The sequence below is a fragment of the Eubalaena glacialis genome, chromosome 3 (assembly GCF_028564815.1).
Source record: "Eubalaena glacialis isolate mEubGla1 chromosome 3, mEubGla1.1.hap2.+ XY, whole genome shotgun sequence".
Taxonomy (NCBI): domain Eukaryota; kingdom Metazoa; phylum Chordata; class Mammalia; order Artiodactyla; family Balaenidae; genus Eubalaena; species Eubalaena glacialis.
In genome coordinates, this window is record NC_083718.1 from 30,840,653 (window position 1) to 30,867,724 (window position 27,072).

A 27,072-nucleotide genomic window follows, 5' to 3' on the forward strand; every position below is an offset into this window, starting at 1 on the left:
AACAGATTGTTTTCTTATTCTGTAACTAGGTGTAATTTACTCTAACTGGTACATACCAGAGTGTTCTCTGAGAAAGTTATGATAATATTAACTAGTATTTCCACAGCATTTTACGGCTGAAGAATGAAGAGAGTTTTCACTCAACATCTTACAAGGCAGTGAGATATCTGGTTTGGTGTTTGGACTTGAGCTCAGGTCCTCCACATCATGGTCCCTCCTCAGGGATGGGGTGGTAGGTCAGGGGTCGGGGGGGACCACCCTCTTGTCTAGGATGCCTCAGGGGGACCCACCTCTAAACACTGACCACAGCAAGATAACACTAGACTCATAGTCTTATGTACAATGTTGGCCCATATTGTCCATTCCATAACAAAATAAAATGTAGATACCATGGGACTTTGAACACAGAAGGCTCCCAATAAATATGTTTGAATACCCTTCACGGACAAATACCACTGGTTGACAATACTGCACCAGTTTTCAGAGTCACACAGAATAGAAATATATTGATTCTGGGAAGTTCCCTCTGAATTTTTCCCTGAGATAATAGTACTTTTGAAGGAGAAACATTTTCTAAAAATTTCTTCAAAATGAAAAAAAAAAACCCAAACACTCTACTATCAAAAGACCTTGCCTGAATCATAGCATACTTCATCTCAGTTTCCCTGCTAATGTTACACAAATTCATGAGCTCTGATCTGGGGAGGGAAGCAGGGTAATCAGATGGAATGTTACATAATTAGGGTTATTCACTGAATGTAATACAATGCTCAGACAGGAAAGCATTCCGGGGGATCATGTAATTGCTAAAGGTGAAGGGCCATTGAGCAAGCTTGTATCCTCTCTTATCTTCCCTTGGGGTGGGGGTAAATGGGAGGAATGCAGGGAACAAAGAAGAAGTCATTTTTATTTCCTCCTAGGGAACAAAGAAGAAGTCATTTTTATTTCCTCCTTGATGATGTAAGGCAGGAAATTTGAGTGCCTCAGGTAAAGGTATTTTTTAAAAATTGTGGTCCTCACTCTGGGTTACTGCCTGTGATTAATCCATGTTGTACCCATTCCCAAAGAACAAGAGAAGGTGCAATAGAAAACTTTACATCAGGGTATGGTAAATTTTTTCTTTAAGGATCTGGATAATAAATATTTTACACTTTCCTATTTGCTCTCTGCCACTGTAGCACAAAAACAGCTGTAAATAATATGTAAACAAGTGAGCATGGTTGTGTTCCCATATAACTTCATGAGCAATGAAATTTGAATTTCATATAATTTTCATGGGTCATGAAATATTATTCTTCTTTTGATTTTTTCAACCATTTAAAAATGTAAAACCTATTCTTAGTTTGCAGATGCTACAAAAACAGATGGCCCACTGGACATGGCACATGCCGTTTTCTGACCCCTACTATAGAAATGGAAACACAAAGCACAAACCAGTACAGGTCTACAGTAACTCCACATGATCTCAGTATTAAAATTCATTTTCTGATGTATTTCAGTATCTTTATTAAGGGAACAAAAAGAGGAACTTACATTTATTGAGCACTAACTATATATACCATGCATTAAGCTAGGCACTTTACCTGAGTAACTTAGGTTAATTTTTACATACCTTATAACACTACAAGGTAGGTATATTCATTCCCATTTAAAGATGGAAAAACTGAGACTAAGTAGAGCTAATGGTAATGTGTTCAATGGTCACAAAGCCTTGAGTGCCAGACAGAAACCAGTTCTGACTGGCTCCATAGCAACCCTACTGAGAACCACTACATACTTTCTAATATTACAATATGCCTCTAAGCTAGGTAACTAATAAAAAGTAGTGCTAAGTAGTTAGTTGCTCATCTCTTGGAATTGCCAAGCTATTAAAGGGTTAATGGTTCAACTTATGTCTTGCAATAGGCCAACATTCTTTGCATGGCAATATTAATAGCATATGTTCATTTTCCTGCTGGTACATTTGTGAAATTACCATACAAAATTATGACCAGAATGGTAATCATTTCTTAAATGGAAAATTTTTTTTGAGAGGAGTTTTTTCCTGCCTTTCTGGGAGCTGTACTGGTGTCCATTTTAACAGCTGGCCAATTATGAATTAGTATAAATGAAGTTTCATCTGTCTCAGCTTAAGACTTATTATAGGAAATTGCAGAGAAAGGAATATGATGAATCTAGGGATGGAGTGGACTCGACTCTCTTTCTATTGAAATGACTCCTCAATGGCACTGACAGTTCTGGAAAACATGATTACACTGTATAACTTGAGAAATCTCTTTAGCCTCTAGATTTAGGAGAGTGACCCAAGGAAGTAGCTGAAAAGTCAGCCAGAATTTGACAGAATAGATCAATGATCATTATTTGCTGAGTTTGTGTATTTTTGTCTCACAGTTTCCTGACCCTCTTGGGCCAAATTCCAGGAGATATGGTAAATACTAGGAAGCTCAGAATTGAGCTCAAAGACAAACTCCTGCCTATTGCAAAATAGATGCTCTTCAGACCTAAGACCAGAAAGTACTGGCAAGTTTGAAAAAGAAAACCTTCTAGATAATTTAAGTGTTTACAGCTACAAAGTACCAAATCTACAGAACACTGTAGAGAGGAGGAATTTAAATACCCTACAATAACGTTACATAAATAAAAAATACATACTAACATTCATTTTGAAGAAAACATATAAATAAAAAGATTTATTAAACCCAAAGAATGGTTGCATCTGTGTGTGTGTGTGTCTGTGTTTGCACATAAGTGAAAATGGAATGGTATACAAGGATAAAAAGAAAAATGGAGCTGGAGGAATAAGGCTCCCTAACTTCAGACTATACTACAAAGATACAGTAATCAAGACTGTATGATAATGGCACAAAAACAGAAATATAGATCAATGGAACAGAATAGAAAGCACAGAGATAAACCCACGCACATATGGTCACCTTATCTTTGATAAAGGAGGCAAGAATATACAATGGAGAAAAGACAGCCTCTTCAATAAGTGGTGCTGGGAAAACTGGACAGCTACATGTAAAAGAATGAAATTAGAACACTCCTTAACACCATACACAAAAATAAACTCAAAATGGATTAAAGACCTAAATGTAAGGCCAGACACTATCAAACTCTTAGAGGAAAACATAGGCAGAACACTCTATGACATAAATCATAGCAAGATCCTTTTTGACCCACCTCCTAGAGAAATGGAAATAAAAACAAAATGGGACCTAATGAAACTTAAAAACTTTTGCACAGCAAAGGAAACTGTAAACAAGACGAAAAGACAACCCACAGAATGGGCGAAAATATTTGCAAATGAAGCAACTGACAAAAGATTAATCTCCAAAATTTACAAGCAGCTCATGCAGCTCAATATCAAAAAAACAAACAACATAATCCAAAAATGGGCAGAAGACCTAAATAGACATTTCTCCAAAGAAGATATACAGATTGCCAACAAACACATGAAAGAATGCTCAACATCATTAATCATTAGAGAAACGCAAATCAAAACTACAATGAGGTATCACCTCACACCAGTCAGAAAGGCCATCATCAAAAAATCTACAAACAATAAATGCTGGAGAGGGTGTGGAGAAAAAGGAGTCCTGTTGCACTGTTGGTGGGAGTGTAAATTGGTACAGCCACTATGGAGAACAGTATGGAGGTTCCTTAGAAAACTAAAACTGAAACTACCATAGGACCCAGCAATCCCACTACTGGGCATATACCCTGAGAAAACCGTAATTCAAAAAGAGTCATGTGCCAAAATGTTCATTGCAGCTCTATTTACAATAGCCAGGACATGGAAGCAACCTAAGTGTCCATCGACAGATGAATGGATAAAGAAGATGTGACACGTATATACAATGGAATATTACTCAGCCATAAAAAGAAATGAAACTGAGTTATTTGTAGTGAGATAGATGGACCTAGAGTCTGTCATACAGAGTGAAGTAAGTCAGAAAGAGAAAAACAAATACCGTATGCTAACACATATATATGGAATCTAAAAAAAAAAAAGTCATGAAGAACCTAGGGGCAGGACGGGAATAAAGACGCAGACCTACTAGAGAATGGACTTGAGGACACGGGGAGGGGGAAGGGTAAGCTGGGACAAAGTGAGAGAGTAGCATAGACATATATACACTACCAAACGTAAAACCAATAGCTAGTGGGAAGCAGCCGCATAGCACAGGGAGATAGCTCGGTGCTATGTAACCACCTAGAGGGGTGGGATAGGTAGGGTGGGAGGGAGGGAGACACAGAGGGAAGAGATATGGGGATATATGTATATGTATAGCTGATTCACCTTGTTATAAAGCAGAAACTAACACACCATTGTAAAGCAATTATACTCCAATAAAGATGTTAATAAATAAATAAAAAGGAATAAGAGTGTGAGAGTGTGACTAACTCAATCTGCTCTTGAGGATACTCGCTGGGAAAAAAAGGGAATTAGATCTTCCTAGAATAATGTCAGTTGAAGGGCATGTTTTTGCTGACAAAAAGAAGGTACCTATTAATATTTCATTAAGACCAAATACAAGCATTCACCACTTGATTGAGAGATCCTAATACTTGGAAAAGGGAATATTGGCCCGTACAAATTGTTCCCAAAGGAAAACTTGTGCCTTTCCTTTCTTGCAGTGTTAGAGTATTTATTATTATCATGGATTTTGGCAGCATGCGGAAATCAGTGTTCTTTAAAAATCCAGTCTCCACAAACGACCTTAAGTGTCTATAAGCAAATAATAATACTTTCAGTTGTTAAGGGGTTTTAGTTTTCAAAGCACCTTCACCCATTTCAGCTTATTTGAGTAGCACAAATATCCCATGAGCTAAGAAAGTTAGTATTATTCCCATTTATAAATGAGGTTATTGAGGTTCAAATAAGTTAAAAAAACATGCTCAAGACTATTGGACAATGAATAAGTGTCAGGCGTGATCTAGAATTCCCTTGCAGATGTATTCCTTCATTTATATTCTCTCTTAGTGAAAAGCACAGCCACATACATAGTTCCCCAAAACTGAGCCTGACGTCTGCTGCTCTAATGCTTTTCTTCTAGATCTTTGGATGATTTGCTCTTCACCACACTCAGATCTCTGATCACATGTTATCTCCTCAGAGCAGTCTCTCGTGATCATCCTGTCAAGATTACTGCCTCCCATCACTCTTTATCCCATAATGCTCCTTCATCTCCATCACCTACTCACCTAAGTCTGTATTATTCATTTGATTATTTGCTCTCCCACTAGAATATGACTCCAGGAGAGGAGAGAGTTAGTCTTTTTTGTATACCATTATATCACTTCTTGGAACAGTTTTTGATCTATAATAGGCAAACATTAAATATTGCTGAGAATGAAAAGATTAACCTTAGATTCCTCTCTTTCCTTTATTTCTCTCATCCAGTAGGTCACCAATTCTTGTAAATTATACGAGAATCTGTTCTCTTTCCATCCTTGCTTTCACTGGTTCAGTTCAAACCCCCATCATTTCTTTTCTAAACTATTGCCATATCTTCCCAATTGGTGTCCCTCTTTTCAACTTGCCTTTCCCCAATCCATTCTCCACTTTGCTGCTAGGGTAATCTGTCAAAAACACGAATTTTATCACTTTTCTGTCTAAAGTATTCAATGGCTTCCTGTAGCCGTCAGGTTTAAATTCCAACTTTTTATCATGGTATGCAGGTCTCTTCATGTTTGGCTTATCCAGTCTCATCTTTCCCAACTCTTCCTCTCTGTTCCAATCATATTGAACCACTCACAGTTTCTAGAATTCACCATCTTCTTTTTCACTTTTCTGCCTTTATAAATGTCATTTCTTTAATGTGACTATTTATCAACTCTACTCTCCTGCAACTGCTTTACCTGGCTAACTCTTACCAGTTCTTCAAAACTCAGTATGCATGACACTCCTTTTCAGGAAGCCTACCCCAATTTTTATCCACACCCCAATCCTACCTTAAGATGCTCTGAGAACTCTCTTCTGCTCCCATACAACTCTCTTAAATCGATATCATGACACTTATCACCCTCTCTGGGAATCTATTTCCTGTCTCCCCCATTAGACATGAGAGCAAAGACCTAGTCTTATGCATCTTTAAATTTCCAACACCTAATACAGTGCTTTAAACAGAGTAACTAACCAATAAGTATTTGCTAAAAAAAAAAAAAAAAAGTGAATATTCAGCCTCCTGCTCTAGAGCTTCTTCTGGAGTCATCTATGTAGTTTTGTTCAAATTATAGGACTATCAGAAAGAGAATGTTGAATATACAAAAACTCAACAAGCTTAGTGTCTTGGAAACACACATCCTTAAACGTAATTAAAATGCAATAAGTACAAAGACTGAAGTATGAAAAGGATACCTAACCCAGTTGGGGAAGAGGTTGCTGGGAAAGGTCAGGAAAATTTCCTAGAGTTGGTATCACTTGATCCTTAAAGGATTTATGGGGATTTATACCTCAAAAAACTGGAAAAAATTTTAAAAATAAAAAACTTCCCTCTTTTCAAAAAAAAAAAAAACCCCCACAGGATTATGGAGGTTGATGTAGAGAAGAACTAAGAGGAAGAGTGGAGAGAGTATTTCAGGCACTGAACATGTGCAAAGTCCCAACATGCAGTATCCAGGGAGCAGCAAGAAGTTCAGAGTAACAGGAACCTAAGTACAAGGTAGTAAAGAGCAGTAAAGTGGATGAAGTGGAGAGGTTAACAGGAACCAGATAATGGGAGTGCTGTGGCAGGTGATGGAGAAATGTGAAGGACATTGAGATGGTTGGATATCATCCTTACAAGAATAGTTTGGAAGAGTACTGGGACAAGAGGGTAGTTGGAGAGAAGAGCCTAGGACAATAGAGATACAGAATATAAAATAGATTCAACAAGAATTTTTAAGGCAATATAGACAAATTGGTGACTGATGATTTTTAGGGGTTGAGGGAAAAAGGAGTCATGTGGGGTTACTAAATTTCTGCCTAGATGATTTGATGCATCATGGTGACATCAAGAAAAATTTTTAATTCTATAAAAGGCATAGATTAAAAAGTGGGGGAAGTGAAGTGAAATTTAAGGGGCTATGAGATATCCAGGTGGACATAGTGAGTAGGTATACGTAAGTCCAACATTCAAGATAGCTTGGGTTTCATTAGTATACAGGTATTAATATGTTGGAGAAGAGGAACATAACCCAAGAATTGAGTAGAAAGTGACAATTAAGGTTGGCTGAGGACAAAACTCTGGAGAATACCACTGCAAAAAGAGCAGACACAAAAAGAGGAATCACAAGGGAAAAGGTCAAACAGTAAGATACCTGGAGAAAACTCTGGCTTCCCAAAAGCCAAGAGAATAGAGTTTTAGGATGGGTGAGATCAGTAATGCTGAATGCTCCAAGTTTAATTTCCTTTGGTCTGACAATGTAGACATCATTGGCCAATTTGAGAGTCTTTTCCGTAGAGTAGTAGCCGGGAGGCTATATGAGAGAGGATTTTAGAGGGAATGAGTAATGTCAAGATAGTGGGGATAGTGAATGCAGAGTACCCTTTCCAGAAGAGGTGTAGTATGATAGATCAAAGGACACTAAAGGTCAAGAGAAGCATTACTCAGATCACAAGAGACTTGAGCATTTTAGGTTGAAAATGAGAGAGTGGGAGAAACTGAGGTAGCAAGATCCTGGAGAAGAAGTTAAGTGCAGGGTCACCAATGGAAGGTGTGATACCAACCTCTGAAACAAAAAGAAAAGACTTAAGGCTGGGTGTGGATATAGAAAATTCTGAAAAGATCTGGGGTGTTGGGGAATTACTCCTGAGGCCACAGGGGTTGTTTTTTTTTTTTTTTTTTGATCATATGGAAGGACAGGACATCGGTGGAGGGTGAAAGGAGTTGAAGTTTGGAATAGTCACTGAGAGGAATAAGAGGGGGTTAATCAAAGGTATGTAAAAGGATTGGGAGACTGGGCTAAGGGCTCTGCTGAGCAAAATGGTTGGGATTTTGCTGATTGATACATTGGACAGATAGGAGTATAAATCAAAGAAGAATGCTGGTGAGATACAAACTCAGATGATAAACTTGGGATCCAGGCAGGTAGGAAGGGAAGAAAGTCAAGGAAAGGGCTGATAAAATTCAATCTACTGAGAGATAAAGGTATCAGAGACATCAGCAACATCACTGAGTCAGTATAGTGCGAGTTGGAGTGTTCAAAAGCTGATATGGTAAGACGTGGAGGTCTGAGAGAAGGATGCTGGAACTTAGCGCCTGTCAATATAGTGCAGATCAATTTTTGATTTCTATTTTGTAATATTAGATTGACAATAGGCAACTAAACATACCAATGTAAAGACAGTCTTTAAGAAGGAAAAAAAAAGCCACTTCATTCATCCAAAAGCCAACTAGGCACGTTTATTGTGTTTGCTTTAAACTTTCCTGTGTAATGAAATCACTGGCAAGTTACTTTACATAGTCCCTTATATAAGACTTCTTGTTCTTATCTCTATGTGCTTGCTGGAGGACCATTATTTATCACTTCCCTTTCTGAACTCCTATTATGCCTATAATCCTAAACCAGTCAACTGGCCTTTAACTTGCTCTTCTTTGCAATGCAAATTATCCTAAGTAGTAGTGTGCTGATAAATGTTTAACATTCATTGAGCTGGGGGCAGGAAAGTAGAGATGGGAGTGTACCATTGGTTTACAACATTTGCTGTTTTCCATGGTATAAATATTTCTCTCATGGCTGATTTCAAACCAGCAAAGGGACATCTCTGAACGTGGAGTTAGGAAAAGATACACAGTTGCACACCATTATATAGTACTTCCGTGTTCTTCAGGACCTAAACCCTCAAGAACATAGGTAATAGTAAAATGTAGTAAAATAAATAAGAAGTAATGAGTTTTGAGTATTTATTGCCTTTGTTTTCAATATAATTGAATTGTGAGTTTATTTTAATCATGGCAGAGTTTAACAATAAGTAGGCCAAATTCCTGACATGAGCTGGCTGCACCATACTGCTGATTTTATGTCTATATTTCTTGTCTTCCCACTTAGATTTTAAGCATTTTAAGGCAGGGGTCATGACTTAAACATGTTTGTATTGTCCACAGTTCTTAACACATTCTGACTTAGTAAATATTTGTTGGATAATTGATACAGTTCTGGATTAAAGGCTGAACTATGTGACCTTATACAGCTTTCTGGTTGCCATATAAACTGTTAGAATTACCCTGGTAAGTGTACTGGTAATATTTGTTCTGTGGAAATCATGGTTGTAGGTTTGTATATCTTGCAAATAAAAATCCTTTCTCTGGATGCTGAAGTAGAATATATTTTTTCTATACCACCACGAGGACATATTATATTTGTATATGTTTTCACAATGTTTCTTTATGATTATGAATGTATCATGAATTGCCAACATAGTATAAAATCAAATTGGAAATAAGGTGGCATCTAGTTCTTAATTAAATGTTTCAGAAACGTATTCATTTAAAATGCCAGAGTGTAATCACTAGCCAGTTAATTATGTTACCAAAACATAGAAATGATATTTGTGGTGTCAGATCTGGTGTCAAGAAATGAAATTGTTTTTAAGGTACTGAAGAAAGTTTTTAAATCATCTCTCACTGTAATATGTTTTACACCAAGATAAACATTTTCACCTTTTTCTAGGTAAGGGGAAATATGTGTTTTTCCTGAAGACTACAACTTTCAAGAAAACTTAAGGTAGTCAGTCATCTAACTGACTGTGATATTCTTGTCTTTCATTAAATTTCTAATTCTGTTATTCCATTGCTTAAATTAAAAGCCTTGGAATTTAAAGAAATTCTAGCTCTGTATGTGCAAAGGCTATCTTTTGTTTTCCATTTTGTTGTTGAGTTGTACTAAAACTTCAAGAGGACCTAGGAGGTATCTATCACTTGTGTTTTGTTAGGGGGTCATATTTGTCCCTCTACCATTTTTCTCAGGACTTTTTAAAGTTGTACCCTAAATGCAAAGAGAGAAAGAAAGCAAGACTCCGTCTCATTTCAACTCACTGATTCTTTAAACAGAAAAACTGAAATTCAGAAGAAAATGATTACAATTGAGAAAGTAAGTTTTAAGAATGGAATCGAATCACTAGGTAAGGGTTTTGCAGTTTTAAGTTTTTACCCATAGTGTTTTGTTGTATTTTATCTCATTTTTTCAGTTTTGACATATAATCGTAAGACGTTGAAACTGTATAACATGATTTGATATATATACACATTGTGAAAGGATTCCCCTGAGTTAATCAACACATTCATCATCTCACATGTTTACTTTTTTTTTTTGGTGTGAACATTTACATCCTACTTTCTTAGCAAATTTCAATTATACAATACAGTGTTAACTATAGTCACCACGTTTTACATTAGATCCTCAAACATTTTATAGGTTTTATAAAAACCTATATGAAAGTGTTTTACCAAACTTTTATGAACCTTTCCCTATGGAAAGGGAACCCTTTCCCTGGTGACGACTGTTCTATATTTTGTTTCTATGAGTTCTACTTTTTTTTGGATTTCACGTATAAGTGATACCATGCAGTATTTGTCTTTCTCTGTCTGGTTTATTTCACTTAGCATAATGCCCTCCAGTTTCATCCAGGTTGTTGCAAATGGTAAGTTTTCCTTCTTTTTCTAAAGCATACATATTCCATTATATGTGGGTGTTTGTATATATACATTTTCTTAACCCATAGTATTTTTGATAGATTTATGCTCATTCTTAAAACAAAGGTTAAAGAAGACCTTTCGCTTCTTGTTGCAACAAGTCAGATTCTTATTTGTGGCTCAGTGCATTTTTTTAATAGACAATTTTTTTAAAGAAGTTTTAGGTTCACAGAAAAATTGAGTGGAAATTACAGAGATTTTCCATATGCTCCTGCCCTCCCACACATGCATAGCTTCCCCCATTATCTACATCTCTCACCAGAGTGGTACATTTGTTAGAATTGATGAACCTACACATTGACACATAATAATCACACAAAGTCCACAGTTTACATTAGGGTTCCCTCTTGGTGCTGTACATTCTGTGGGTTTGGACAAATATATAATGACATGTGTCCACCATTATAGTATCATACAGAGTATTTTCAAGGTCCTAAAAATCCTCTGCGCCCTGCCTATTCAACCCTCCCTCCCCCTGCATCCCAGCAATCACTGATTTTTAATTGCCTATCCACAGTTTTGCCTTTTCCAGAATATCATATAGTTAGAATCATGCAGTATGTAACCTTTTCAGATTGGCTTCTTTTACTTCATAATATGCATTTAAGGTTCCTTCGTGTCTTTTCATGGATAACTTATTTCTTTTTAGTGCTTTTAGTGCTTTTTAGTGCTGGATCATATGGCAAGAGTATGTTCAGTTTTGCAAGAAACTGCCAAACTGTCTTCCAAGGTGGCTGTACCCATTTTGCACTCCCACCAGCACTGAATGAGAGTTCCTATTGTTCCACATTCTTGCCAACATTTGAGGTTGTCAGTGTTTTGGATTTTGGACGTTCTAGTAGGTGTGTAATGATATCTCATTGTGATTTTAGTTTCCACTTCTCTAATGATGTAGAATGTGAAACATCTTTTCATATACTTATTGCCATCTGTATACCTTCTTTGGTGATGTGTCTGCTCAGATCTTTTGCCCATTTTTTAATCAGGTTGTTTGTCTTAGTGTTGAGTTTTAAGAGTTCTTTGTATATTTTGGATGACTGCCCTTTATCAGATATGTGTTTTGCAAATAGTTTCTCCTAGTCTATGGCTTGTCTTCTTGTTCTCTTGACAGTGTCTTTTTCAGAGCAGAGTTTTTAATTTGAATGAAGTCCAGTTTATCAATGATTTCTCTCATGGAATGGTATCTTAAAAGTCATTGCCAAACCCAATGTCATCTAGATTTTCTTCCAGGAGTTTTACAGCTTTGCATTTTATCTTTGGGTCTATGATCCATTTTGAGTTGTTTTCCTGTAACTGGTGTAATGTCTGTGTCTAGATTGAGAGTTTTTATCAGGAATGGGTGCTGGATTTTTTTTTTTTTTAAACCCCACAACACTCAGTGGGGGCTATAGTAACCCCACTGAGAACCACCTTTTTTTTTTTTTTTTTTAAAGTTATACAATTTTTATTTATTTATTTATCTATTTATGGCTGTGTTGGGTCTTCGTTTCTGTGCAAGGGCTTTCTCCAGTTGCGGCAAGTGGGGGCCACTCCTCATCGCGGTGCGCGGGCCTCTCATTATCGCGGCCTCTCTTGCTGCGGAGCACAGGCTCCAAACGCGCAGGCTCAGTAATTGCGGCTTTTGCTCCGCAGCATGTGGGATCTTCCCAGACCAGGGCTCGAACCCGTGTCCTCTGCATTGGCAGGCAGATTCTCAACCACTGCGCCACCAGGGAAGCCCGGGTGCTGGATTTTGTCAAGTGCTTTTTCTGCATCTATTGATGTTATCATGTGATTTTCTTCTTCTTTAGCCTTCCCTAACCCCGGAGAGTTCCCTTGTGCCAACTTGGGGTCCTTGCTCCCATCACCAGCCCTAGGCATCCACTAATCTACTTTCTATTTCTATAAACTTTTCTTTTCTGGGCATTTCCTACAAATGGGATTATTCAATATGCAGTCTTTTGTGTCTGGCTTCTGTCACTTAGCATAATGTTTTTGAGGTTTATCCATGCTGTAGGATGTATCTCTCTTAAAAAAATACAACAGCTGTTTTATAGTTACTATATATTCGTATACCCTTGCTATGTATCAGTATAACTATTAATAAATATTTAACTAGGTAGAAAATAAGACTATATACTATTCAAACTCATCTGTCTATAAGAAAGCCATTTTGTGTATTTATTACACATGGAACATGATGGTTGGTTGTTCAACAGATACTCACAGGCTATTGGCTAGTCAATTGACCTGTAAGAATGATTTTTAAAGTATAAAGTTTTACCAATAGAACTATATTTGGAAAATATAGCTACACCAATATTGATTTACTTTAATAGAATATAGCAATAAAAAACAAATGAGCAAAACTGCTTCTAGGAGGACACATCATGTTCAGATTTGCATGAGTAACTTCAACTTCCTCCTGAAAATCTAATTAATCTTGTTGAACAAATGGAATACTTAACATCTGATATGTCTACAAACCAGTTTAAAAGCTCCAAGGCTGCCATGGGTTTCAGGAAAACACCTGAAAGTCACAGAATGTTTATGTATATAAACAACTGTACTTACAAATTATCCTCAAGTCTCTTCAAGGATTCCAAAACTAATGAATGAACACTGTCTAAGGAGCAGGATCCAAAGCAATTTAGGGCTGAAATATATCTAATTTTCATAACCCAGTCATTATGTAGCTTCCTTTTAACACTGAGAATTACAAGAAAAAAAGGGGGTTATGTTAGACTCACAAACACATCATGTTGAGTTTCTATTTGGTATTCCACTGTTACTTTAACCAAATCGCAGCTCTGAGCTGTGGTAAAGCCTGCATGTGTAACACTATCCTATGCATTATACTTTCAATTGTTTAACTATATGATTGTCATCATATTTTAAATGAAAACATAAAAGTTTATCATCAGATTTTGAGCTATAGATTCAGAATTAGAGGAATAATCTAGAAGAACCCCAGTCCAGTATTGACATGATCATCCTTACCCTACTGAAAAAAATTCTGATCATGCAAATGGAGGACTGTGGTTCATATTGTCTTTTATCTTGTATGAGTCAATTCATTTTCATATTTCCCATGAATACATTCAAAACTGAAGAACTAGGAAGTTTATAATCCCAGATCACTGGTAAAGCTGAGGCTAGGACAGCCTTCAAAGTCTTTGTCAAAGGCTTGCTCATCAGTACACAGGACATTTGAGGGAGAGGTTTAGCACTAGAGGCCAAAACTGCCATAAAATTCTTCTTGTCTTAACCTGGAAGAAGCCATCTTCATGGTATTTTATTTACTCATATTTTATAGTGTATTTGTTTCCTCATCCACAAACACTTATTGAGCACTTATTGTATCCCAGGTACCAAGGACATAAAGATGATTAAGGTAAAATCCTTATCACCAAGTTCCTTAGATTGTAGTTGAGAAATAGACATATTTATAACTCAAAGCAGGAAAGTTCGACAATATTGGATTAAACAGAGTGGGAGTGGGGGGAGATTTCTTTTTTCCATGCCAGATTGTGTTAAATTTTGAACTCTGGATACTGGCTACTTCTTTCTTTAATTTCTACAATGTTTTGCTTCAACACTCAGCTTATATATATATATACACTTTTTAGTCTCAAATAATTTGTCATGTATATAATGATCAGCTGCATGATTAAATCATCTACAAAAGAACCAGTATGAATTAGCATTCATTTAACTGTACTCACATTCCTCAAATTCCTCAGATTCCCCCAATCTCATTTCTAACATATCTGTCTAATGGAAGCAGAGACGGAAAACAGGCCATGGAATTTTCTGACAGGTGACACACATCTCAGTAAAGAGAAGATTCATGTCTCAGCATCTATTCTAAGAGCCTATCATAATTGGAATAAAGTGCTTGATAGTAAATAGAGCAGCACATCACATACTGGGAAACTCCCCCATCAGAGTCTAATACTTTGGTGGAACTAAGTAATACTGCTAATATATGAAGGATGGAAAATGGAGCCAGATAATTATTGTGTCATTCTTAGGGTTCCAGCAATGGGCTAGTCTTAATTCCGTTGTAACAATAGATGTAATGAGCTTTTAATTACATATTCTATCTCTGTAATAAAATATTTGCTATATTAATAACAAAATATAATACTGTATTTTTCAAAGTTTTTTTCTTATTCGAAAAGGAAAATTTGTTTGTACAAAATTTAGAAAGTAGAAAACCATAAAGAAGAAAAGAAAAATCACTTCTCTGAAGTTCCAAAGAGAATCATTGTTAACATTTTGGGATATTTACATTCAATATTTTTCTTTCTAAGTAGAAATATGCAGACTTACAAATGGACACATATACATACAGACACATATACATAAATAAAACTGGATTCAATGTACATAAAAAATAAAAATTTTTTACTTAATATTATATTATGAACATTTTCCATATTATTAAATATCTTTCAAAATATAATTTAATGGAGATGCATGGCATTCCCTAATATGGTTATACTATGATTTACTGAATGCCCTTAATGCCTTAAATATTTTTTAGGACTCTGACAAAAATGCAATTTACATATAAATATATTACACATGTATGGACATATTTATAAAATATGTAATTATATTTATAGAATTTATATTATATCACACATTTATATAATACCTGAATTATTTATTTAAATGATTACTTATTTAAATTAATCATTCCCCATTGTTGTACACTAGATATTTTATTATTAGAAACAATGCTGTGATAATCATACTTATATTTTTAAACACATGGAGATCACAGGTCTCAATGTATAAATGTTTATTAAGACACCTGATGCATCTGCCCAAATTGCTTTCCAGAAAGGGCTTCAACTCATACTTTCACCACCAGCAGTATGCGAGAATATCCATCTCACAGCATCATACCCATTTTTAATCTGTTCTAATTTTATGTGAGAAGTTGTATATGATTATAAGTTGTACTTCTTTGATTAATAAAAAGGTTGTATTTAGTATAAAACTTGTATTTCTGCTAATAAAACTAATATATGCCTTACTCTAAAAACTTCAAAAACACTACAATTATAAAGCAGACAATAGAAATCACCCATAACGTCATCAGTTGGAAACTGTTGTTAGCATTCTTGCCTGATGATCAGTTTGAAATGTTTATTGACTGCTGTGTGGGCATGTGTGTGAATTATCTGTTCATCGTCTTTGTCAGTTTTTATCTTGAGAAATTATTGTTTTTTAATTGAATTCTAAAACCCATGAAGATTATTAACCCACTGTCTGTCATATTTGTTATATATATTTATCTCAGTTTGTTATTTACTTTCAAAATGTTATCTTTTGATGTGTATAGTCAAATCTATCAAACTTTTTCTTTGAATTCTGTATCCATTGCTTTTATGTTTAGAATCATCTTCCATATTTAAGTACTAGTAAACAGCCATGTATGTCTTTTACATTTTTTTCATGATTTAATTTTTCACTGAACTCTTTAATTCATTCAAGTACCTATAGATATTCATTGTCAGTAGCACTTAAAATAGGAATTTCAGTTGTTAATTTTCCTGTCTGTCTTCCCTATTATACTGGAAGTTCCTTGAGGTAAAAACCATTTCTTTTTCAGCTTTGTATTTAAAATCTCTACCATGGGGTCTGGCATATTATTTTCACTACATAAATACTTGAACGATGTCTATATTAAAACAATTGGACTATTCCCATAATACCCTTACCTTTTAAAGTTCTTTGAGTCTAACACCTGATTTTGTAAATTTTTTTTGGATTTTGCCTGCTTTAGTCCAAAGTCATCACTATTTACTGTGAATTTGTTCACAAAACCACCATCGTCCCCCAAGAGGATGTCATCTCGGCAGAGCTGTTCAGGCAGAGACACTACACACACACAGAGGAGGCAATGATCCATAGGTTTTATGACAAAATAGTTTTCCTAGAAACAGAAGAACACTTTTAATAAGTTATTGTGTTGCTCTAAATATCTAAATATTAAATTTAAATATTGTTCTTATTATTTGATAAGATTTTACTTTCTGATGTTTCTCATTTTAGATATTCCCACTGTTAAAGGAACTTGAAAAAAACAAAGTTAACTAAGTAGAAGTTAACGAATTAACTTCTCTGTGAGCCCAACATCGTGCTTTTGGGTGTTTTGTGGGGAAAAAGTGTGAGGTACCTGTCTCTAGCTCAATAAATAATGAGATTTTCTGATGTATTACTGTGAATATTCCTTTCTTGAATTCGTAAGGCAATATTAACAGGAAGCATAAAAAAGTTCAGGTGTTAAAAGACCATTGAAATAAAAATGGATGGTAAATAAGAAAATCTAATATCAAAGTCCCAATTACTTTACAAGGAGAAAAATATCCTAACATCTACATTTATCCAGAAATATTCAGCAAGCATTTATCAAGCTGACTCTATACTATTGAACTGGGTTCACTAAGCTATATGGCCATTGTTTTCCTGGAACTTAGTTTCTACCTAAGGAGAAGAAAAAAGTATTTTAAAATTTTTAAATTTGTTTTGTTTCCTATAGAATAAGTGAGACTTGAACATATTTAGAGGTTCATTCAGTCTTTCAACAAATATTTATTGAGCACCTACAACATGGCAAGAACCATTCTAGGCATGGGCTTATGGTGATGAACAAAAGTTTCTGACTTTGTGGAGATACTGTCCTAGGTAGGGGAGACAGATGAATTAAACAGATAATCCCAGATAATGGGATGTGCACTTAAAAAAATAAGCCAGAGCTCTGTGATAAAGAGTGACTTAAGAGGTCATTTTGGGTCCCATGGTCAGGGAAGGTGACCTTGGATCTGGGACCTGAATTGGTTGAGAGGAAGATTCAGAAGAGGTTGAAAAGAAGGATCCTAGGAGAAGAGATTAATGTCAAAAAAGATAGAAAGGGAAAAGGCTATGGAGTCTTGTCCAGGACAAGGCAGGAGGGGATGGGGGGTGTCAGATACAGGGGGTGTCAGATATTTTGTCTTTAGAGAGAGGAAGGAAGAAAGAAAGAAAGTAGTGTTGTATTCTTAGTTAAAGCTGTAGGTGGAGGGCTGGAATTTGAAAGAGGACAAGCCTTTTAGACTCAGTATTCTCAGAAACAGGAAGAAGTTCATCTGTCGAAAGGGAAAGGGCTTGAGAAGAATAATGGAATTTTGGAATACTTGCCAGGAGTGGGAAAGTGAGTTGGCAAGAATCAGAAAGAGATTGATAGATGCCACTGAGTGCTCAGGTGAGTCTGCAGACCCTGAATTTGTAGTGATGCCAAATAGTGTGGCTCTGAGTTTTTCTCTAGCAGTGCTTAGCCACTGCAAAGGAGCAAAGAAGGGCTATAGCATCTATCCGAGATTCAAGTTTTGAAGGACAGAGATTTAAGAGATGATCCATCCAGGGGGTAATGTGAGAAGGGAAAGAGGGAAGAAGCAGGGGTACTGAAGAGTGGAAGAATATGCTTTCAATGAACTGGAGGCTTCTATGAGATTGAAAAGCAAGAGTGAAAACAGGAGAGAGCGGGAAGGAAAAGAAGTTGTAATCAAACTATACGATATGAGATAGTGACATATCACATAATAAAATACATTAAGCAAACAGCTGCCTTCTTTAAAATCATCTTGGTATCATTAGTTGGCCAATATTGTGGACAAGAATAGGAAGTTTACTATTTTACTGAGACTAGTATGGCACAGAGGAAGGTTAAATTATTTGTTAATCCTACAGGTCCTTCAAAGTCAGCCTGCTTCCTGAGGGCATTTTTTTAATAACCCCAATGCTTAGTGATCTCACCTCTCCCTGAGTACCTGTTCTTTTTTACTGTATAATTTGCTGTACCATTATATTATATATTAAGTTTGTTCGTGAGAGTCTTCGAGACTGAGTTTTGTTTGAATGTAGGGAACATGTTCATTACTTCTATATGTCTGCAGATGCTCAATAAATCTTGTAAATCGGTTAAGTGGTAACATATCACTAACTGAGGAGATTAACATTAACATCTGCCCATTAGATTTTTTGCCAGGATTAGGCATTTGATTTTAGTAGTTTTCTTGCCGAATGAAGCTGGACTGAAGAGAAAGGCTTTGAACTGGTCAACGTGAGCATAACCAAAAAGATAATACATGGATTCAGAGAAAGGTATAAAAGAAGAAAGGAACTAATCATTCTCTCTCAAAAACAAAACAAATTAAACATACACTAAATGGAAAGAACGTTCTCTTTTAATTAAGACTCACAGAATATTGATGCTGGACTTGATTATCTTAGTTAAACCCCCTCATTTTATATATGAGGAAACTGATGTTCAATAGAGAAAGTGGGTTGCTCATTTCCCCCCAGTATGGAAAAGACAATCTAATTTCTTTGAGTATGTCTCTTGGCACAGTACCTGGCTGCTCCCTTGAGCTTTATAATCCCAGACGATAATGGTCCTTTCAGTAGTAGCAACAATTCGTTTCAGCTGAGAGAGGTAATCACAACCTGTAATCCAAGAGGTATCCTGATAGAAAAGCATAGGATTGGCATGTTGTGTTTTGGAGTATATTGTGTTTTGTTCTGTCACACAATGGTGGCTACCAAAAGAGTAGATTACTTACATTAAAAACCCCATTTTGCCCCCTTATTTGCAGAGGAGCCACGCAATGTCTCTTCTTCAATGTCCTGAGAAGAGGCTCCCATCTTTTTCCCTTTCACCCTCAGCCTGAGTTTCTCAGCACCATCATCTGGAGAATGGCACAGCTAGTGCATCGTGCAGCTCCCTGGAAGCACACAGCCACTGACCAAGCAGTCATCTTTATGCACTGTTCTTTTACATGAGAACACTTTTGCACAGGAACTCAGTGGGACTAGATTTAGGGCACCGATTAAGTGAGTTTTCTGGCGCTGTCCTCATGCTTAAATTTTTTAGCTGGAAAAGACCTTGGTGGTCATCTGGTCAGTGATCAAGTTGAGGCCTTGTGCTTTCCTGAAGTCACCAGATTGGCATGGCTAGGATCCGTAATATCTCTGACAACACACTACTTTACGAGAACAATGGCTCCCAATTGTGAGTGTCTCCTGTGCCAGAAACTGCTGCCTGTGTATCAGGCATGCCCTTGAATCTTCTGTAAAACCTGTTAAGAATTTTAAGAAAGTTTAAGAAACGGAGGCTCAGAGACGCCTCTGCATGGCACCCTCGGTGCATTTCAGTGCATACAAGCAGGGTGAAGGTCAATCATTCTCCTTCTCTCATAAAGCCACGGTGGGATTCTGAGAGCAAGTCACCATAGCTTTACAACATCTGCCACAAGATTACTGTTCCAGTTAGCAATATGGATTAAATAAATTACAATATTGCACTCAAGTTTTTTATGCTGTTTTCAAATTTAGAATAAAATGTTTTCAAATAATTTTCACTGGCTATTTCCTTGTTCTCACTACGTGGGTTTTGTCTGTTTTTTACTTTCCTCAATAGTGAGCACTTAGAAAAACAGGCAAAGATTTTAAATTGAAGCTTCCAAGGAATAGTCAGTTTCCAAGCAATTCTCTACAATCAAATTAACTCAGAAAGCAAGGTCTGTGTCCTCTTTGCTGTTGCTCAAGGTTTAGTTTGGATCCTAGTCAATAAAGATAAAACTACAGTCTATGAAAACTTCTTATTCTCAGAGTGTATTCAGGCTCTTCATTGAAATTTTGATTAGTTATGGAGGAACCATCATCAATCAGTTTAACTTAATTAGGAATTTTTTAAAAGTACTTACTGTAACATTGGTGCTGGTCTGAACTCTCATCTATAAGAAAAAGGAAGAGAATAATGATCCCCAGTTGGCACTACAGTTAAAGATGAAAATGCTGGCTCTAAAGCAACATGGTATCTCCTTGGTTAATCTCACTTGTCATTTCTACCTTCTGTTAGTCTCCTTGTTCCTTCTGTCTGTGAAAAATCTAGCTATGTAGAATAATGCACTGTTTGCTTTGGGCAAGTTTATGTTTCTGTGGCTTGTCTTTAAGCCTGGTCACTATGCTCTTAGGCTTAAACTTTATTAGTTATTTTGTTCCTTCTATTTGCAAACTGCCTCACATTCTTTAGCTATTCAGAGCAACCTTTGATACCAAAAATTGGGACTGCAAAATAATACTAACAGCAATGGCAAGAATGGTCAACAGGTCAATATGAATATAGACTGATACAGAAAAAAAAACTTTTCATTTGAGTTATCTCTCAAGTTACTGAGATTTAAGAACATTCTATCCAGTGGGCTTTCTCTTTTATTCAATAAATATGTATTGAATGAATATCATATCCTAAGTACTATGCTGGTTGAGAATCATAGATTTATCCAAGCAGAGCTAGTATATGTTACTTGAGCAGCTTCTTATACCCTTAAAGCATGTTAACTGCTCCCAAGGTAAGGGTTAGTGTCTGAAGTATATTAATGACCTAGTTTCTTTTGCATGCTCTGATGGTCTTGGGGAAAGTCTAGAAAATGGCTGCCCAGAAGGATGGCTCATGTGAAAAGGAGAAAAAGTAAATCAAGGAGATTACTAAAACTGTTAGTTGTGGTCATCACAGACTGTCTTTCATCTGAAGAGTTCAAAAATGCTTTTCCAACCGGGACTTTTTTCTAGATGGAAAAAATAAAGGGCTCAAAGAAATTCCTCTTCTATTTCTCTATCTCTATCTTTAGTGGAAGTCACTTCTTTAGAATTCTCTTATCTGCTCTAAAATTTTCATAATCCTTATAGATACCTTCTGAATTTTTTAAATCTAGCCTTTTTGTAGGAACTTTTATTAATGACATTTACAGTCTACATCACCAAGCCCTCCAGCGAGCACCATGAAAATCCTTAAATGTATTTATTCTACTTCAGATAGAGCCTAAACTGTGGGTATAAGATATTTTGCATTATTAATGGCTGTCTTTTAATAAATTATTCCTGTGACCTACCCTGCCAAATTACTTTTCTCACAGAATGTACCATCCTATTTTTAAGGCATGCAGCATTCAAAATACTATTTATTTCTGGAGTACCAAATCTTTAAATAGAAACAGATGGTGAGCATCTGCATGTTTGTGAGTATACATGTGTGCACCTATAAGCATGTGTGAGTGAGTGTGTGTGTGAGTGTGAGGGGGAGAGAGAGAGAGAGACATATCTGGAAATATGATAATGCCCTCTCACTTATTTCACATAATCCTGAACTATTTCATTATGAAGATCATAATTTTCCTCCTCACTGTTTTTCTTTAGATACCATGTTAGTTCTATTTTTGAGTAAATAAAGGTAAAAAATGAGAAGGGAATTAATGCATCGAGAAAAGAGTGATCGAGGAAGGTTTTCACACTTCAATGAGGCAAATCCATTTTTATTTTCACACTATTTGTTCATAATTGTAATTGCCAACATTTACTAAGTGCTTACAATGATGTTAAGTGCTTTATGTTGATTAACTCATGCAAACAGCACAACTACCTAGGGAGGGATATTCTCTGGTCTGGATGAGGAGGAACTGGGGCCTGGAGATAAAAAGTAACATGCACAGCTGGTGGCGTGGAGGCAAAGCCAGTCTCCACGCCCATGCTCAGAGTCTCCTGCTGCACCTCTGGGTGCAGGCCACCCTCTCTGACACAATCTGGCTGCCTGTGATGGAAATCACTGAAAGACTGAAAATTATTGTTGAAATTTTAATCATGTGATGATTATTTTAAATATATTTTATTTGTATAAAGCTTGCCTCTACTTGGAAATAAACTAATAATTTGACCAATTTCTTGATATTTAACACCAAACATTTATTTTCATGGTGAAATACGATATAGATGATATCATCATACATTCCATGAAAATCTCTCATATTTTGAAAATAGAAGTCCAAAACATAAATTTAGAAAGAAATGACAATAATAGCAATGTCTTAAAATGTTTCCAACATCCATTATATCATTTGACATTCACTACAATCCTCTGAGGGAGAGGAGACTGATCCTATTGTCTTCATTTTACAGTTATGAAAAAAAGAGACATGAAAAATACAAGTTGGCTCATTAAGTTCCCTACTTAACATCTAAGCTGTTAAAATAGAGGAGCTAGAATTTGAGCCTTTTTTTTAACTTCAAGTACAAGGTTCTTGTTGGGACCTTTTATTACTTGGTAGTATTATGACAAAATCACTTGGCTTGTGAGTGTTTATGATGTTATCTGAGAAATTATCCAAGATCATCCTTAATTATGCTGATGCCACATGGTTCAATATGACACCCCAAGGAACAATGCCAAATACAGTTACCAAAATCTCAAAAACTGCTGTGGGGTTCAGCAAGCTCCTCATTTTAGTAATACTTGGTTTTGTTTTTTGGAATAACTCTGAAATTTGGCTATGGTTTCTGCTGCATCTGATACATAGGCATAATGCATAGACAAAACAAAAGAGAGGAAGGAAGGAAGAAAGGAGGGAGGAAGGAATCCAAGCTTTCAAATTACCTGGCTATTAAAGACTGTTATCGATCCTTTCTGAGAAGCTGTTATTAGTAAATCCAACTGAGGAATCTTGACAATGCACTTAATCACATCCCGTCTTCTACTACCTGTCGATGGCAGAACACTCATTTCAACTCCTAGCAGTAAAGATCCTAAAAGTCACTTGTTAGTTTTATTTTAAAAAAGAAAAAGGAAACAACCAACTTTTTGCTAGAAAGACTTTAGTTACTTAAAAATTAAAGTGGAATAAAACCAAAAAATGAGCAACTATTGCTTTTTAATTATCCTTAGAGATAGTAATCTGACGTTATAGTGCTTTCCAACTAAACATGGTGCATGAATTCCCAGGGAAAATGTAAGATCATAACCCATCCCACCTCCATGTGCACATTTCAGAGAATGAGTTTTCCAAATGTCTTTTAGAATCATTTCTATTTTAAGATCTTCACATCTCAGGAGTTCTTTCTTTGAACTATCACCATGTGATTTACACAGAATAAAAACCTAATACTATCTCAGGCTTTCCAGTACAAAAGAATGAAACTACCTTAATACTGTTATTAAGGCTTTTTTTTTTTTTTTAGTTTATGCATTTTGAAAAAAACACTTTCAAGTTTCTTTGCCTATGTGCTGAATGATAAAGCCACACATAATGGCCTCTTCCCAGGATGATTTAAATCAAGTTTTTATAATTGCAAACTCTTAGAGAGAAAAAGCAAGTGAACAAATCTCATACTCCAGTATTATCCCCCTAATTCATGCATTCTCAACAGAGAAATTATTGCTCCCAAGGGGGTACAAATTGGTTCTTGGGCGGGGGGTGGGGGGTGGCGGTGATGTGTGAATGAGTTTTACTCTCTGTGTCAAAAGCTCAGATATACATACAGTACATAGACAGATACACAGTATATCTGAGGTATTAAAATGTCTGGGGGTCAGGGGGAAGGAGATTGAGAGGGGATTTGGGATGAGATTAGAAAAAAAGGTCCAAAAGACTCCTTGGAGGGGTCAATAATGAAAAAACAGGAACAGAATATTATCTTATTCCAAGCCACCATCATTCTCTCTGCTTCAACTCCTTCCCCACTATAGACCACTTTTATCACAGAAACCAGAACATTTGAAGGGTAACTCAGGCCAGGCCTCTCTCCTCTCTGCAGCCTTCTCACAGCTTTCTGTCTCACTCAGAAGTCTTTAGCATGTCCACAAGTCCTTGGACATCTGTGCCCATGCCACTGTTCCTCTCTAACCTCATCTTCTACTACTGTCCCCCTACCACTCCACTCCAGCGTGAAGTGTGTGGTTTGCTCTCATATCTCCTTCAGGTTTTCCCCAACTACCCTATTTAAAATCTCTCCAAACCAGCTTCTTCCCACACTCCTGCTTTATTTTTCTCCACAGCCTGCCTACTTTATTACTTTTTCTGTAGCACTTAATTTACTTGTTTGATTTTTTTATTGTCTATCTCTCCCCATTAGAATGTAGACTTCATGACGTCAGGGATTTATGATTGTTTGTTCATTGCTGTGTCCCCAGCACTTAGAAAGTTACTTGGCCCACAAAGTAGACCTTAACAATTATTTGTTGAGTGAATAAACAAGTTACAGAACCCAACTGCTATCTATAAAGATGCTTTCAAAGTTCTAATTTAGGATACCAGAAACATGTCTCCCTTACTCACTGGCCACTCTTCACTCAGCAATGACAGAAGCAGGGATAGCTCCCTTGCTTCTGTTCTTTGATGATAGTTCCCATGGAGGGGCCCAGAGGTTAGGCTCTGGTGAGGCCTATGGTTGGGCTAAGGAAGGGTCAAAACAAGGGTGGGTTTTGCTCACAAAGGACTGGGTTTTTTTTTTTCTTTTAAGGAACACCAGATTTGACCTAGACTATGCCCTTCATCTCAGAATTTGCTATGAAATGCTGGAGGACGGGGCAGATTCTGGGGTTTGCCTTTCCTCACCTTGGACTTCTCCCTCCCTGTAGGGAAGAAAGGAAAGAAAACCCAAGTTGTCAATAGTGGAGAGGGAAATGAGTTCCTGGGGTCCAGGTTCAAATTTTAAAACAAATGACATATGTAAACTGGAGACCTCTTAAGCTGAGGTAACACTCCTCTGTGATTGGTCCAAATTCACAGTTTTAGAGGTGTAGGGTTAAACCTCCATAAGATAATTAAGGGTGAGAGCATGAGAAAGAGTTCTAATAAGTGAAAACTTGAAAATTCAATTTTAAGAATATTTATTTTTAAAAATGTGATCCATTTGGTACCAAAGCATGCATTATTGAGGTGACATTGTAGAGAGCTGTAACGTGAGATCTGAACCTCTTCAGGAAAATGGGAATTTCCCTCCCTAACGTTCCCTACTTAGTGTCCTTCAGAGCAATGATATTTCCAACTCAACTGCAAGTTTCTTCTGATATTGCATTCGAAACTGTCAGTCCCCTTTCTTGTTATAAAGTATTGATCAAGTAAATAAGATGAAAAATGGTTTAATGGAAATGTTATATTCCCAATATTTATTTTTGAGAAAATATTAAAACCCACATTAATCAGTTAGGGAAATTTAAATTATCACCTGAAATTACAACTCGTTGTTTTCTAGAAACGAGGAAAACCAAATTTTCTTCATCCATTTGGGAAGTAAGAGAATCTTCTTCAGAGGAGAAGTATCCAAAGATCTAAAATCCCAAACAACACATATAAACATGCACAGTATCTCAGAAATGGCTGTAAAGTAAGAGATTTAATGTTGGTTGAATTTGAAGTCTTAACTTGGATTAACAATCAACAGCTTGATTTATAAATATCAAGAGGTTCTGATATAAATATCAGAAGGCAGTTTAACGTATTCAACATACCGCATGCTGCTGGTGCATGATTTTTGAGCAGTCACTGATTTTTCTTTCCAATAGATAAACTGATGTACTGGGCTGGTGTCCTTGTTCAGACTGATAGTTCAATTAGGAGCTGGCACTTGTTTGGAAATCAAATCAGCCTCCATCAGACAGGGTCTCAGCTGAGAATCCTGACAATGAATTTGGCCACTCTCAAATAATTATTCCTACGCATTTTCCATAAATCTTCCTGGACAAGATTTTTCATTCCTTTTTAGGGGGAATTTTGGAATTTTACTCTTCCAAATCCTATCCTCCAGGTGTTGCATGAAAATTAATTACTATGAAAGGATATCTTGAAGTAAAAAAGTGCATTTTATTTGTGAATAAATTGTCAGATTATGTAATTCCAAGGAATTTGAAAAATAAGATAGCTGTTTTTCAGTTGTCTATGAATAAACAGAAATAAAGTTCTTAGAAGTTAATGACACCTGTATTTCTTGTAAACTTGAGACTAGTTGGTGCTTGGTAGTGAATGAACAGAATGAGCTTCTGAAATTCAAGTGTGCATGCGAACCACTGGGATCCTACTAAAGTGCAGTTTTGACTCGTAGGCCTGGGAGTGTGCATTTCTAAGAAGCTCCCCATGAGGGACCACACTTTCCATATAAAGGACCTAGTGACTAAATGAGTCAATTGAAAATAAATCAAAACCAACTATATATCAGTTTGTTTTAATAACATTAGTCTATTTTGATGCTAGATGATGGCTTAGCATTATGTGTTAACATATCCTTTCATCAGTTGGTTTACAAATGTTACTACTTCCTCCTTTACATTCTCCCACATCCAAACCTAACAACATAAACCAGCTGCCTTAATAATTTCCTACAATTAGATTTCATTCTTTGGGAAGATCAAGATTATCAAAGACTCTCTTGTATTTTCCATTTTTCTTCCCACCAGCCAAAGCAGTATTCAATTAAAAGCTTAAGTAATTTATTATCTTCTCAGAAATTGCTGCCAATTTTCCATGATACAGAACCTCTGCATTTAGTATCTAATTACCTCTGAAGGACTGAGAAAAGAGAAAGCAGAGAGCTT

General features: G+C 36.3%; 1 protein-coding gene across 1 annotated transcript in view; it reads right to left on the reverse strand.

Moving 5' to 3' along the window:
• WDR64 (WD repeat domain 64) overlaps window positions 1-27,072 on the reverse strand; it is a 168,443-nt gene that overhangs the window by 121,796 nt on the left and 19,575 nt on the right. The window contains exons 3-8 of the mRNA XM_061185418.1: window positions 25,710-25,812; window positions 23,140-23,243; window positions 20,417-20,446; window positions 19,066-19,176; window positions 16,394-16,608; window positions 13,233-13,367 (exon numbers count right to left, since the gene is read on the reverse strand). Coding sequence (XP_061041401.1) covers window positions 13,233-13,367; window positions 16,394-16,608; window positions 19,066-19,176; window positions 20,417-20,446; window positions 23,140-23,243; window positions 25,710-25,812 — 698 coding nt within the window. The remainder of the gene's footprint in view (window positions 1-13,232; window positions 13,368-16,393; window positions 16,609-19,065; window positions 19,177-20,416; window positions 20,447-23,139; window positions 23,244-25,709; window positions 25,813-27,072) is intronic.